General features: G+C 38.8%; 1 protein-coding gene across 4 annotated transcripts in view; it reads right to left on the bottom strand.

The window, feature by feature from the left end:
- Nucleotides 1-16,690, bottom strand: part of UMAD1 (UBAP1-MVB12-associated (UMA) domain containing 1) — a 253,280-nt gene that overhangs the window by 100,149 nt on the left and 136,441 nt on the right. Inside the window, exon 1 of one of the 4 annotated variants that reach the window (XM_032642597.1) lies at nt 12,281-12,468. The exons of the other annotated variants lie outside the window; for them this stretch is intronic. Coding sequence (XP_032498488.1) covers nt 12,281-12,293 — 13 coding nt within the window. The 5' untranslated portion in view covers nt 12,294-12,468. Of the gene's footprint in view, nt 1-12,280; nt 12,469-16,690 lie in introns of those variants that run through there. 4 annotated transcript variants of the gene reach the window in all.

Here is a 16,690-nt window from a genome sequence, read left to right as displayed (position 1 = left end):
GTCTTTCATGAGGCCTTCAGATTATGATATTATCTGGATCAGTCAACTGTTGTTAAGAGTTTTAGCCAGAGGATAACCTATCTCTTACTTCAAAATACTTCGGGTCAAAATAAAGACCAGGTCAAGTATAATGATAGCCAGTCCGGTGGCAAGTGGCATTTCTACATTACACCTGTGTGACTTGAAGCAAGTTATTAAACCTCACTGTGCCTGAGTGGTCTGATAAGAAAAATGAAAAACACAGTAACAGGTTGATAAGAGGCTTAAATGAGATCATCCACATAAAATGCTGAGCCCAACATGTGGCACAGAGGAAACCCCCTCAAAAACTATAAATTTCTATCATCACTTATTTTTTTTAAGTCTGGGGAAGAGTTTCTAAGATGTCTGCAGATCTAGAAATAGCAAAACAATAACAGAACATGATAGGTAATGAAGCAGCAGCTCCTAATTCACAGTAAACAATCTTAGCAAAGAATATGCTTTCTCTCAACTTTTTTTTTTTTTTTTTTCAGTACTCGGGCCTCTCATTGTTGTGGCCTCTCCCGTTGCAGAGCACAGGCTCCGGACACGCAGGCTCAGCAGCCAAGGCTCACGGGCCCAGCCGCTCTGCGGCATGTGGGATCTTCCCGGACCGGGGCACGAACCCGTGTCCCCTGCATCGGCAGGCGGACTCTCAACCACTGTGCCACCAGGGAAGCCCTCTCTCAACTTTTTATTGTGAAAAATATTAAATCTATAGAAAATGTGAAAGAATAGTACAATGAACATCCTTGATTATTCACCTTCACCTATAGTAACCAATCGTTAAATTTACTAACTCCCTCTCATACACAAAGACACACAATTGGTGTTAGAGAATCCAAGACTCCAACTGGTTGGCTCACTGTGTAGAAGAACATACTTCATCTATTTGCCACATGTACCAAAAGTCAGCTTTTTTCAGAGAACATGATGTATTACATAAGAACAAATGACTTATATAATTAAGCCTGCAATAACTGCGAAGACCAATGGAGGATAACACTGAGAGCAGATGAAAAGATATTTTTTTCAAGACCACCTTGGGAAATATAAAGGGTCTCAGAAATCCATTCTTAGGCCTGTTAATAAGGAGAGAGCAAAGGCTTTCATTCAGAGGCAAGAAAGCCTGACAGAGCTGGACCAGGGTTACAGTTAGACATGTTACTTAATGAAGTTACTGTGAAGGACTTTGAGAAATTTTCCCCTTAGCTATATTGAACAACATTTAAACGAAGGTTCTCCACTCCTTTTTCTTTTTTTTTTTGCATTACACGGGGCTCTCACTTTTGTGGCCTCTCCTGTTGCGGAGCACAGGCTCCGGACGCGCAGGCCCAGCGGCCATGGCTCACGGGCCCAGCCACTCCGCGGCATGTGGGATCTTCCCGGACCGGGACACGAACCCGTGTCCCCAACCCATGTCCCCTGCATTGGCAGGCGGACTCTCAACCACTGCGCCACCAGGGAAGCCCCTCCACTCCTTTTTTTAAGCATCCAAATAATCATGTTCTCTGGTAGTGGATCAGAAAATCAAAAAGACACTAAACACTTGGTCTCAAATAATTAACCATTTGAAAATGTATTATGCAGATTTTAGGTTGAACCACACAAAATTTTTTCTAGATTAAGAAATAAATACTGGCAATTTCATATATTCACATATATTTGTTCAAGAGGGAAATGACACATGTTTAATGATATTAACTGTAGTATTGTTTACGAAAGTAGAAGTCTGGAAATAATCTAAATGTCAACAGGTAGGGGACCAGAACATAAAGTACAGCATGGCCATATAATGGAATATAGTAAGACCGTCAAAAGAAAAATAACTAAGAAGCTATGAACCAACTGGAAACTTTCCTAAAGTACATGGTTAAGCAAAAAATGTATGGTGTGGGGGGAGTTTCAATATGGCGGAACAGTAAGATGCGGAGATCACCTTCCTCCCCACAAATACATCAGAAATACATCTACATGTGGAACAACGGCTACAGAACACCTACTGAATGCTGGCAGAAGACTTCAGACCTCCCAAAAGGCAAGAAACTCCCCATGTACCTGGGTAGGGCAAAAGAAAAAAGGAACAACAGAGACAAAAGAATAGGGATGGGACCTGCACCTCTGGGAGGGAGCTGTGAAGGAGGAAAGGTTTCCACACACTAGGAAGCCCCCTTCACTGGTGGAGATGGGGGGAGGGTGTGGTGGAAGCTTCGGAGCCATGGAGGAGAGCTCAGCCACAGGGGTACAGAGGGCAAAGCGGAGAGATTCCCACACGGAGGATCAGTGCTGACCAGCACTCACCAGCCCGAGAGGCTTGTCTGCTCACCCACCGGGGTGGGTGGGGGCTGGGAGCTAAGGCTCAGATTTCAGAGGTCAGACCCCAAGGAGAGGACTGGGGTTGGCTGCGTGAACACAGCCTGAAGGGGGCTAGTGTGCCACAGCTAGCCAGGAGGGAGTCCGGGAAAAAGTCCAAAACTGCCTAACAGGCAACAGACCATTGTTTCGGGGTGCGTGAGGAGAGGGGATTCAGAGCACCACCTAAACGAGCTCCAGAGACGAGCGTGAGCCGTGGCTATCAGCATGGACACCAGAGACAGGCATGAATGCTAAGGCTCCTGCTGCAGCCACCAGGAAGCCTGTGTGCAAGCACAGGTCACTCTCCACATCTACCCTCCTGGGAGCCTGTGCAGCTCACCACTGCCAGTGTCCCATGATCCAGGGACGACACACGGTGGGCCTCAGGCTGTTGCAACCTCATGCTGGCCTCTGATCCCGCAGGCTCGCCCCATGTTCCATACCCACACCTCCCCCCAGCCTGAGTGAGCCAGAGCCCCCTGATCAGCTGCTACTTCAACTCCATCCTGTCTGGGTGGGGAACAGACAGCCCCGGGTGACCTACACGCAGAGGCGGGTCCAAATCCAAAGCTGAACCCCAGAAACAGTGCGAACAAAGAAGAGAAAGGGAAATTTCTCCCAGCAGCTTCAGGAGCAGTGGATTAAGACCCCACAATCAACATGATGTACCCTGCATTTGTGGAATACCTGAATAGACAATGAATCATCCCAAAATTGAGGCAGTAGACTTTTGGAGCAACTGTAGACTTGGGGTTTGCCTTCTGCATCTAATTTGTTTCTGCTTTTATGTTTAACTTTGTTTAAGATTTAGAGCTTATTATCATTGGTAGATTTGTTTATTGATTTGGTTGCTCTCTTCCTTTTTTTAAATATCTATTTTTTCCTTTTTCGGTGAGTGTGAATCCATATGCATCTTTGTGTGATTTTGTCTGTATAGCTTTGTTTTTACCATTTGTCCTAGGGTTCTGTCTGTCCGGTTTTTTTTTTGTTTTTGTTTTTAGTATAGCTTTTAAGCTTATTATCATTGGTGGATTTGTTTTTTGCTTTGGTTGCTCTGTTCTCTCTTTCTTTCCTTTTTATTATTACCTTACTTTTTTACTTTTAATATTTTTAAATTTTTATTTTAATAACTTTATTTATTTTACTTTATTTTATTTCCTTCCTTCCGTCTTTCCTTCCTGGGTGTCAGACCTGAGCCTCAGAGGTGGGACAGCCGATATCAGGACATTGGTCCACCAAAGACCTGTGGACCCCATGTAATATAAAATGGTGAAAGCTCTCCCAGAGATCTCCATCTCAACGCTAAGACCCAGCTCCACTCAACGACCAGCAAGCTACAGTGCTGGACATCCTATGAAAAACAACTACCAAGACAGGAACACAACCGCACCCATTAGCAGAGAGACTGCCTAAAATCATAATAATTAAACAGACACCCAAAAACACACCACCGGACGTGGTCCTGCCCACCAGAAAGACAAGATCCAGCCTCATCCACCAGAACACAGGCACCAGTCCCCTCCACCAGGAAGCCTACACAACCCACTGAACAAACCTTACCCACTGGGGGCAGACACCAAAAACAACGGAAATTATGAACCTGCACTGTGTGAAAAGGAGACCCCAAACACAGTAAGTTAAGCAAAATGAGACACAGAAGACAGAGAAATACACAGCAGATGAAGGAGCAAGGTAAAAACCCACCAGACCAAACAAATGAAGAGAAAACAGGAAGTCTACCTGAAAAAGAATTCAGAGTAATTATAGTAAAGATGATCAAAAATCTTGGAAATAGAATGCAGAAAATACAAGAAACGATTAACAAGGACCTAGAAGACCTAAAGAGCAAACAAACAGTGATGAACAACACAATAAATGATATTAAACATTCTCTAGAAGGAATCAATAGCAGAATAACTGAGGCAGAAGAACAGATAAGTCCCCTGGCAGAAAAAATAGTGGAAATAACTACCACAGAGAATAAAGAAAAAAGAATGAAAAGAATTGAGGACAGTCGCAGGGACATATAGGACAACATTAAAGGCATCAACATTTGAATTATAGGAGTCCCAGAAGAGGAGAAAAAGAAAGGGACTGAGAAAATATTTGAAGAGATTATAGTTGAAAACTTCCCTAATATGGGAAAGGAAAGAGTGAATCAAGTTCAGGAAGCACAGAGAGTCCCATACAGGATAAATCCAAGGAGAAGCATGCCAAGACACATATTAATCAAACTATCAAAAATTAAATACAAAGAAAAAATATTAAAAGCAGCAAGGGAAAAAGTAACAAATAACATACAAGGGAATCCCCATAAGGTTAACAGCTGATCTTTCAGCAGAATCTCTGCAAGCCAGAAGGAAGTAGCAGGACATATTTAAAGGAATGAAGGGGAAAAATCTACACCCAAGATTACTCTACCCAGCAAGAATCTCATTCAGATTCGACGGACACTCAAAAGCTAAGCGAAAGCTAAGAGAATTCAGCACCACAAAACCAGCTTTACAACAAATGTGAAAGGAACTTCTCTAGGCAGGAAACAGAAGAGAAGGAAAAGACCTATAATAACAAACCAAAAACAATTAAGAAAATGGGAATAGGAACATACATATCAATAACAACCTTAAATGTAAATGGATTAAATGCTCCAACCAAAAGACACAGACTGGCTGAATGGATACAAAAGCAAGATCCGTATATACGCTGTCTACAAGACAAACACTTCAGACCTAGGGACACATACAGACTGAAAGTGAGAGGATGGAAAAAGATAGTCCACGCAAATGGAAATGAAAAGGAGGCTGGAGTAGCAATTCTCATATCAGACAAAATAGACTTTAAAATAAAGACTACTACAAGACAAAAAGAAGGACACTACATAATGATCAAGGGATCAATCCAACAAGAAGATATAACAATTGTAAATACTTATGCACCCAACATAGGAGCACCTCAATATATAAGGCAAATGCTAACAGCCATAAAAGGGGAAATCGACAGTAACACATTCATAGTAGGGGACTTTAACACCCCACTTTCACCAATGGACAGATCATCCAAAATGAAAATAAATAAGGAAACAGAAGCTTTAAAGACACATTAAACAAGATGGACTTAATTGATTTTTATAGGACATTCCATCCCAAAACAACAGAATACACTTTCTTCTCAAGTGCTCATGGAACATTCTCCAGGACAGATCATATCTTGGGTCATAATCCTTGGTAAATTTAAGAAAATGGAAATCCTATCAAGTATCTTTTCTGACCACAATGCTATGAGAGTAGATATCAATTACAGGAAAAAAATCTGTAAAAAATACAAACACATGGAGTCTAAACAATACACTAGTAGATAACCAAGAGATCACTGAGGAAATCAAAAGGCAATCACAAAATACTTAGAAACAAATGACAGTGAAAACATGACGACCCAAAACCTATGGGATGCAGCAAAAGCAGTTCTAAGAGGCAAGTTTACAGCAATACAATCCTACCTCAAGAAAGAAGAAACATCTCAAATAAACAACCTAACCTTACACCTAAAGCAATTAGGGAAAGAAGAACAAAAAAACCCCCAGAGTTAGAAGAAGAAAAGAAATCATAAAGATCAGATCAGAAATAAATGAAGAAAAAATGAAAGAAATGATAGCAAAGATCAATAAAACTAAAAGCTGGTTCTTTGAGAAGATAAACAAAATTGATAAACCATTAGCCAGACTCATCAAGAAAAAAAGGGAGAAGACTCAAATCAATAGAATTAGAAATGAAAATGAAGAAGGAAAAACTGACCCTGCAGAAATACAAACAATCATGAGAGATTACTACAAGCAGCTCTGTGCCAATAAGATGGACAACCTGGAAGAAATGGACAAATGCTTAGAAAAGTACAACCTTCTGAGACCGAACCAGGAAGAAACAGAAAATATAAACAGACCAATCACAAGCACTGAAATTGAGACTGTGATTTAAAATCTTCCAACAAGCAAAAGCCCAGGACCAGCCAGCTTTACAGGCAGATTCTATCAAACATTTAGAGAAGAGCTAACACCCAACCTTCTCAAACTCTTCCAAAATATAGCAGAGGGAGGAACACTCCCAAACTCATTCTATGAGGCCACCATCACCCTGACACCAAAACCAGACAAAGATGTCACAAAAAAAGAAAACTGCAGGCCAATATCACTGATGAACATAGGTGCAAAAATTCTCAACAAAGCACTAGCAAACAGAATCCAACAGCACATGAAAAGGATCATACACCATGATCTAGTGGGGTTTACCCCAGGAATGCAAGGATTCTTCAATATATGCAAATCAATGTGATACACCATATTAACAAACTGAAGGACAAAAACCATATGATCATCTCAATAGATGCAGAAAAAGCTTTTGACAAAATTTAACACCCATTTATGATAAAAACCCTCCAGAAAGTAGGCATAGAGGGAACTTTCCTCAACATAATAAAGGCCATATATGACAAACCGACAGCCAACATCGTTCTCAATGTTGAAAAACTGAAACCATTTCCACTAAGATCAGGAATAAGACAAGGCTGCCCACTCTCACCACAATTATTCAACATAGTTTTGGAAGTTTTAGCCACAGCAATCACAGAAGAAAGAGAAATAAAAGCAATCCAAATCTGAAAAGAAGAAGTAAAACTGTCACTGTTTGCAGATGACATGATACTGTACATAGAGAGTCCTAAAGATGCTACAGAAAACTACTAGAGTTTATCAATTAATTTGGTAAAGTAGCAGGATACAAAATTAATGCACAGAAATCACTTGCATTTCTGTACACTGATGATGAAAAATCTGAAAGAGAATTTAAGGAAACACTCCCATTTACCGTTGCAACAAAAAGAAGAAAATACCTAGGAATAAACCTACCTAAGAAGACAAAAGACCTGTATGCAGAAAACTATAAGACACTGAGGAAAGAATTTAAAGATGATACAAACAGAAGAAGAGATATACCATGTTCTTGGACTGGAAGAATCAACATTGTGAAAAAGACTATACTACCCAAAGCAATCTACAGATTCAATGCAATCCTTATCAAACTACCAATGGCATTTTTCACAGAACTAGAATAAAAAATTTCACAATTTGTATGGAAACACAAAAGACCTCAAATAGCCAAAGCAATCTTAAGAAAGAGAAATAGAGCTGGAGGAATCAGGCTCCCTGTCTTCAGGGTATACTACAAAGCTACGGTAATCAAGACAGTATGGTATTGGCACTAAAACAGAAATATAGATCAATGGAACAGGACAGAAAGCCCAGAGATAAATCCACACACTTATGGTCTCCTTATCTTTGATAAAGGAGGCAATAATATACAGTGGAGAAAAGACAGCCTCTTCAATAAGTGGTGCTGGGAAAACTGGACAGCTACATGTAAAAGAATGAAATTAGAACACTCCCTAACACCATACACAAAAATAAACTCAAAATGGATTAAAGACCTAAATGTAAGGCCAGACACTGTAAAACTCTTAGAGGAAAACATAGGCAGAGCACTCTATGACATAAATCACAGCAAGATCCTTTTTGACACGTTTCCCAGAGAAACGGAAGTAAAAACAAAAATAAACAAATGGGACCCAATGAAACTTAAAAGCTTTTGCACAGCAAAGGAAACCATAAAGAAGAGGAAAAGACAACCCTCAAAATGGGAGAAAATACTTGCAAACGAAGCAAGTAACAAAGGATTAATCTCCAAAATTTACAAGCAACTCGTGCAGCTCAGTATCAAAAAAACAAACAACCTAATCCAAAAATGGGCAGAAGACCTAAATAGACATTTCTGCAAAGAAGATATACAGATTGCCAACAAACACATGAAAGAATGCTCAACATCATTAATCATCAGAGAAATGCAAATCAAAACTACAATGAGACATCATCTCACACCAGTCAGAATGGCCATTATCAAAAAATCTACAAACAAAAAATTCTGGAGAGGGTGTGGAGAAAACGGAACTCTCTTTCACTGTTGGTGATAAATTGATATAGCCACTATGGAGAACAGTATGGAGGTTCTTTAAAAAATAAAAATAGAACTACCATACGACCCAGCAATCCCACTACTGGGCATATACGCTGATATAATTCAAAAAGAGTCATGTACCACAATGTTCATTACAGCTCTATTTACAATAGCCAGGACATGGAAGCAACCTAAGTGTCCATGAACAGATGACTGGATAAAGAAGATGTGGCACATATATACAAGGGAACATTACTCAGCCATAAAATGAAATGAAATTGAGTTATTTTTAGTGAGGTGGACGGACCTAGAGACTGTCATACAAAGTGAAGTAAGTGAGAAAGAAAAACAAATGCCGTATGCTAACACATATATATGGAATCTAAAAAAGAAAAAAAATTGGTTCTGAAGAACCTAGGGGCAGGACAGGAATAAAGACACAGATGTAGAGAATGGACTCGAGGACACGGGGAGGGGGAAGGGTAAGCTGGGATGAAGTGAGAGAGTGGCATGGACATATATACACTACCAAATGTAAAACAGATAGCTAGTGGGAAGCAGACACATAGCACAGGGAGATCAGCTTGGTGCTTTGTGTCCACTTAGAGGGGTGGGATAGGGAGGGTCAGAGGGAGGCGCCAGAGGGAGGGGATATGGGGATATATGTATATGTATAGCTGATTCACTTTGTTACACAGCAGAAACTAACACACCATTGTAAAGCAATTATACTCCAATAAAGATGTTAAAAAAATGTAATGTGCAAAATATTCAGTAAACTTCCTTTTGTGTAAAAGCAGAAAGAAAGATTAAAAAAACATATATTTACATTTGCTTATATAGACATAAAGAAACTCTGGAAGAATATGCAAGAAATTAACGGTAGTTGTTTAATTTGCAGGGAGCATGAAGTATGTGGATGGAGGACAGATGTTGGAGGAAAACTTTTCAATGTATCCCTTTTTATGTATGTTTGAACCATCTGTATCTATTATCTACTCAGAGAAATATAAGAATGTCTGAGAAAAAAATTAAGGTATTGAATATTTAGATGGAGAACAAGAAATTGTAAAATGATTCTTGCTATGTCTTTTATCTGCAACAATGCAATGTTAGGTTGCCATCATTTCCATAAAAGCATAGTTTCTACTGTTTACATAGTAATGTTATTACTGATTTAACATCTAAAAAACTGATGATTGTTTGGCATGCTATTTTTGTTTCACATTAGAGAACACAATAATATCCAAAAGGTTGTTTTAATAGACACTTTTAATTTTCAGATAATTATAGATTCATTAGTTACATATTATATAGTTGCAAAAACAGTACTGAAAATTCCTGTGTATCCTTCATCTAGCTTCCCCCATGGTTTCCAATCCTAATCCCTGGCAACCATTAATCTATTTTCCATCTCTGTAAGTCTGTCATTTGAGAATATTATATATATGGAATCATAAAATATGTAACCTTTCGAGATTTGCTTTTAATAATATTTTGCAACTTTAATCCTATTTTAGTTTCCCATATGCTTTTTTGTTAAAGTCTGGGATATTGGGGGATAATTTACATGCTGTAATATTCATCCTTTTTAGTATGTGGTTCTATTAAATTTTTCATAGTTTTATTGTGGTATAATTAATGTATTACAAACACATTTTCAAGTGTCAGATTTGATCTTTTCTGACATACGTATACATTTGTGAAAGCACCATCACAATCAACATAATAAACATATCCATCACCACAAAAAGTTTCCTCGTGCTCCTTTGTAATCCATTCCTCCTACACCACACTCCCATTCCCAGACAACTACTTTGCTTTCCATCACCATAGGTTTGTAGTTTCTAGATTTTTTTTTATATAAACAGAAACATACAGCGTGTTCTTTCATTTCTCTTGGGTAAATATCTAGGAGTCGAATGACTGGGTCATATAGTCGATACATGTTTAACTTTTTAAAAAACTGCCAAAATGGCTGCATCATTTCACATTCTCACCAGCAATATATGCAAGTTCCAATTCTTCCACATCCTTGCCAGCTTTGGTGTTAAAATTTTAGGCATTCTAATGGATATAGTAGTGGCTCGTTGTGGTTTCATTCTCCATTCCCCTAATAACTAATGATGTTGAGCATCTTTTCATGTGCTTACTTGTCATCCATATATCATCTTTGATGAAGTGTCTATTCAAATCTTTTGCCCATTGTTTAAAATGAGGCTGTTTCTTAAATATTATTAAACTTTGAGAGTTCTTTATATTTTAGATACAAGTTCTTTGTCAGATAAGTTTTGTAAATATCTTCTCCTAATCTGAGGCTTTCCTAATCTTAACAATACCTTTCTAAAAGCAGAACGTATAATTTTGATGAATTATAATTTTTCATTTTTTTCTTTTATGGAGCATGCTTTTTATACCTAAGAATCATCATCCAAGGTCACAAAGATTTTTCCCCTATATTTTCATTTATCAGGTTTATAGATTTGGATCTTATATTTAGGTCTATTACCCAATTTGAATTAATTTTTGTATATTGTGAGGCTTGCACAGAATCCTAGGGAGTATCTACTCTTAGGGGCTGAAGCGAAAAGAAAAGCGGTCAGTGACAGAATTGGAAGAAAATAAGCAAGGTACTGATATACGGGGCCAAAGAGGAAGAGGGCTGCAATTAAAGGAAAGTTAAGGCTGTCAAAATCTGCATGGAACTTGGCACAGAGACTGATAAAAACAGAGTAATGGTCACTGGATTTGACGATGAGATCAGGGGTGGCCTTCGAGACAGGAGTTTCAATACAATGAAACAGACAGAAGCCAGGTTGAAACGGATCAAAAGGAAGCATGGATGGTGAAGAAAGAAAGGGCTCAAATCACTCTTGAATATTTCAGCAATAAAAATGAAAAAAAAAAAACTACACACACACACACACACACACACACACACACACACACACACACACACACGACACTGAACTCAAAGAGTTTCCTGACCATGGAGAAAGACCAGGTAGAAAGAGATGAAAAGAACAAAAGAAAGATATGAAATAACTGATGAAGCAAGATTTGAATTGAAGGAGGATGAGAATGTCAAGAGCACAGTTTACCTGTTGCAAGGAGGAGCTAAAAAGTGAGACGGAAATGGATAAAGACAGAGACATTTTGAGATGGTGGCCAAGGAAGCTCAAGGGCCTCGCTCAACCTTTCTGACAAAGTAGCAGAGGAGTTTCTCTACTGAGACTGAGAAAGGAGGGGCTGGGGCTTGAGAAGGTGAAAGGGTTTGAAACTGTCTGTGGGGGGACTGGTAGGTTGGGAATCAAAAAGAGAGAAATAATGGGATTATCAAGGAGCTCTGAGAGCACTCATAGAGAAAGAACCAATGTTTGTAAGATTTAATATTTGCTGCATTCCCTTTCCTTGGCTGCCAAGAGTTCCAAAAAAAAAAAAGACACAAATGGGTTGGGTGGTTCCACAGCTACACATAGGATTCACAACTCTCACGTTCTCTCTCTTTTTTCTAAGACTCACACCCTGTTTGGTATGTAGAACAGGTGTCCCAGTTCCACTTTATACATGAAGAAGCAGAAGGTGGGAGAATGACTTTCTCAAAATGTTTGGCTAGCCGGAACTTTAATTCAGATCTTTTTATCTAATTCCAGTAATTAGAATTTCCAGTAATTTCCTTGCTGCGTCAGGCTGCTCTTTTTCTCCAGTGCTCTTCATCACCATTCTTACCTTAAAACTTGGCCTCAGTCTGTCCCTTAAGTGCTATTCTACCTTTCCACCGCACCCCAGCCCTCCTCCATTCACCTTCCTGAACTCAGCTGTGCTCACAGTCTATAGAGGCAGGAGTCTGGAGAGGAGTTTGGTGCACACAAGGGGTCAGTTTGCAAACAGAAGAACTAACTCACCAGCTGCAGCCATGCTTTGCCAATATTTAGAAAGAGCTCAGATGTGGTTCTCAGTGCTTTCTTAGGGCCTCTGGTGAGGAAAGACACAAAGAATCAGGAGAGAGCAGCCACCAGAGAGTGGGTGAAATGACAGTTGGTTTTCCTCTTGAAAACACCCAGTGTAGAGTCCTCCCCCGAAATTAACTCCCAAGGTGAGGGCTGCAAAAATGGAAACAGCGAGAGCTTTAGGGCTGTAACTCCCTGCCAGCCTTCTCCCTTCACCCAGCTTTCAAAAATTCCTCTAAGGGAAATAAAGCCCAAGAGTCTCCACTAGAAAATCATCAATATAGGATAAACACTTAGAGCAAACCTGAACCTGGCACCTTTGTTTGACCTACGGTGAAAATTTTGTTTTAGTGTGTTGGGCAATCAGTATGGAAACTTACAATGGATGAGTGTCTAGTACAAATCTTGGGTTATTTGTGAACACAATCATTTTTTAAAAAATTCAGCTCCCTCTGACCTTGTAACAGTTATTTTGCTACTGTAGACTGTGATGCAAATTAAGGCATTTCTATTCTTATTTCAAAGTCTGCTGCATAAAATAAGTATATGCTTTTCAAAGCCAAATGACAGCCTAATGTTCCACATTTAACTACAAGTCAACATGTCGTCAGATTATTTCATTATTATAATGACTAATTCATTAAAAAATTTATCAAGAAAAATGTGATTTTCACCTCTCGTGGCTTCTGGTCTTAAAAAACAGATAATTCTAACGTTGCATCTTGTATACAAAATGAGTCTAAAAAGCAGCCTCAAATTTTTTTTTCTACAAAAGTAGGTCACCAGCTTTTTAATGCATTAAAGTTAACATAAATACAACTGTGCAATCCCTAATTAAACATTATTTTGAAAGCAGGTCTTTCATAAGCTAAACCCATACTTTTTAGCTTGCATTTGTTACAAAAACAAACAATTATGCAGAAGTACAGCATCTTATATTTCCTAGAGCTAAATGATATTGTGAAATAGCAAAATCTTCTAGAGCAGTATAGAGACATTTCTGCTTTCAAGCATTAAAGAAAAAATGAATATATTTAAGGTGAAAACCCCCTTTTTTTAAAAAAAGGCTTCTTCTTTTATATTTAATCCACTTTCACACAATTTTTCTTAATTACACTACAGCTGTCTGGTAAGGCACAACTGACCACTTGCATCATGAAAACAAACTGTACCCCACCATCCAAAGTTCTCGATTAAAAAGCAAATGTTTTTGTGAGCCCAGAGAAACGGGTGCAGCTGCTCCATTTCACGAGGCAGGCACCTCTACTCCATTCAGCTGTGAAGAATGGCAATGACTGTAAATTGTTCTTCCTGATCGGTTCCACAATAAAAACAAACCACACCACTTTCAATTTTTCAAAGCCAATTTTTTTAAGCCTCCACTACACTGGAAACAAGAGTTGTGTTTTTCTGATTCATGGCCTTTGATTTCTACATAAACGTCCCTGTATGCATGTAAAAACAGGTCCCTGCAGGATACTTATGGAGACTGTATAGATTAACTTACCAGATGTACCAGAAGATAGGCACACCATCAGCCTACCTTTTAAAGCAAGATACTATTTAACAGCTTAAACTGCCTGTGACTAAAGGACGACTGTAAAGAACATACCGTATGTGGAGGGGCATCAGGCAACTCCTGAGAAAACGGCAGTGTGTTCACAAAACGTGCAACAAATGTTTTTGAACTTGCGTTTGAATGTGTTCACTTAAAATCCATACTGTGGAAGGAAGGTCCGGTCACACATCTGCATGTGCAGCTCAAACAATGGGAATCTGATAACAGCTAAAATCCTTGACAGAATTTTATTAAGAAACCTCTCAATGTTCCCAGTTTACTCACAACGCCCAAACAGTATTTATGATTTAAGCTTGAGGTCTCCAAAGTGTATTCTCAAGCACTTAATCAATTAAAAAATGTTTGTGCATGCCTCTCTGCATTTATATACAAATATAATTTACTTATTTACAAACACAGAGCACTGTACTGATATCTAATGCACATTCAAAACATAGACAGTTGTTTAAGGCTGGGATAAACACAATTCATAAACAGAAATTTTAAAACTGTCTTTGCACACCTCCAACGGGCCGTCTTGCACAGCTCCTGGGGACTGTCCACCTCCTCCCCACCCCCATGGAGACCCTAAGGGGGCCACGGCTAATGTGAGGCCAAGCTAAGTCATTAGTGGCTTTGGACAAATTCTTTGATTGCTGTAAATTTCTACCCCTGCTCCCAAAAAGATTTTCCGTGGAAACGTAAGTGTATAATCTAGTTTAGACAGCTTTTAATTCTGACTCATGACTAGTGTGTTGCAATGCAACTTAAACACGATCAAACATTATAGAGATAAAACAAGAAAGTGTTCAGATTTGTTATCCTCTACTTTGGTGGCAAAACTGTTTGCATGAAGTTATCAATGATTTCTAACACAAGACAGCAATCAATATCACCTACACTGACAAACGGCTTCTATTGAAAGTAACACCCTGTGCTGCTGCAATGATTGCGTCCCCTAACATACCAGTCACCCAACCTTTCCACATGTCTCCTATAGACACTTTGTCTTTCCAAACTGTCTGCTTTACAAGTCCATTCCTTCCAAATCCCTAGCAATATGTGATGTCTGGCAAATGAAGTTGCCACCAAGTGATGACTGTTTTCAATGAGCCCTGTCAATAATGGCATGTATTGTATGAGACTCAGTAGTATACACAATTTTGCCAGGTTTTGCTAGAAGCTAGTAATACAATTATACTTGTCCTCTTGGAGCTTTAAAAACAAAAACAAAACTAACAAGAATTACACACACACATACACACACACATGGAAACACACCACTTACTTGCTTTCTTTCTTTCTGGCCATTTGTTCTCAGTTTCCTTCACAGGTTCCTCTTATTCTATCTCCTCTGTTATTGGATATTATTCCCAAGGTCCATGTTTCCATAACTCATTGAATTTAAACCTTAAAATACAATACTTAAAGTTCTCTAGGTCTTAAAAATATAGACAATGGAGGGCACTTGTTTTTTGAGATTTTTGTAGAAGTTAATGTCACTTAAATCTCCCTCATTGTCAGAAGCAACTTTATGTAGTTTTCACTGAGGTTCCTATATCTGGGACTATTTTCCTTACCATTTTACCCTGAAAGACAAATGAGTATCTGGGACTCATTTTGACTGGTATGCCCAAATGTGCAAATTACAGACACGAAAAAACTAAACTTCTGGACAGATGAATGAAAGGGGACATCTGTTCTTGGTGTTTCTGCTCCTCCTTTCCTGATTCAGAGTTCAAAAATTCATAATACACTGGTCCTTTCAGCCAGTACCCATTCTTGCCCCCTCCTTTTAATCATCTCCATCCAGTACCACAGAGATGTAGAGGCATTAATTAGTCACTCATTCATTAATTCGATGAACATTTACTGACTACCTAACAGATTATAAACATGGGGGAAAATACAAAGACAAATAAAATGTGAAGCTTACAGTCTGGGGAAGGAGAAAAATGTATAAAACTATTAAATACAAATCAGTGAGTGCTATAATAGAGGTATGCATTCATTCAACAACTATCAAACACCAAATATACACCGGGCACAATGGTGCTGAGGAGTAAGCAGTGAAAGAAACAAGAAAAAACAAACAAAACCCCGTTGTTCTATTTAATAAACAATAAACAAATGAGCTAAGAAAATGAAGGCAACACTGAAGAAGACAGCTCCTGCAGACCGGGAGGTGAGCACAGCCTTGTCAGAGAAGCTGCCATCAGCGGACCTAGGAGGATGAGAAGCAGGAGAGGGTAGTCCAGGAAGCAAGCAGCACAGATGTGGGAGGGAACAGGGTGTGGAGTTAGAATGGCAGAAATACCTGCTCCAGCCAAAACCCAAAGGGAGAAGCAACTCGAAATACTGCAGTGAGAAAAGAGGAAATCCCTCTCCAAACTTGGGCTCTTTCTCTTTATGGGAAAACGAAGCCTGCTTTTCTGTTTCCATTGTTTTCCAGAGGTACAGAAAAATATAATTTTGTACACAATGAATTTGACTAAATTTTCATTTTAAATTTGATAAATCTTTCAGGGTACTAGGTATAAGGAAACAAATATATAAATTAATAAACAAGCAAACATAATTAAGAACAAAAACAAATGAACTTCCAGGTCACATTGTAAGTAATGCTGGACTAACAACTAAAAAAAAAAGCTTTTACATATAGGATAGTTATGAATCAGGGAAAAAAAACATAATTAAAAATGTTCACTTTCATATGCAGCATACAATGTATGTACTATCCAAACTAATATTCACATATCTGAGAGAGAGCAAATTACTAGAACGCAAAAAAAGCAAGAAGGGGGCTT

Source organism: Phocoena sinus, chromosome 9 (assembly GCF_008692025.1).
Source record: "Phocoena sinus isolate mPhoSin1 chromosome 9, mPhoSin1.pri, whole genome shotgun sequence".
In the NCBI taxonomy this organism is placed as follows: domain Eukaryota; kingdom Metazoa; phylum Chordata; class Mammalia; order Artiodactyla; family Phocoenidae; genus Phocoena; species Phocoena sinus.
This window is presented reverse-complemented; position numbering and strand designations above follow the sequence as displayed.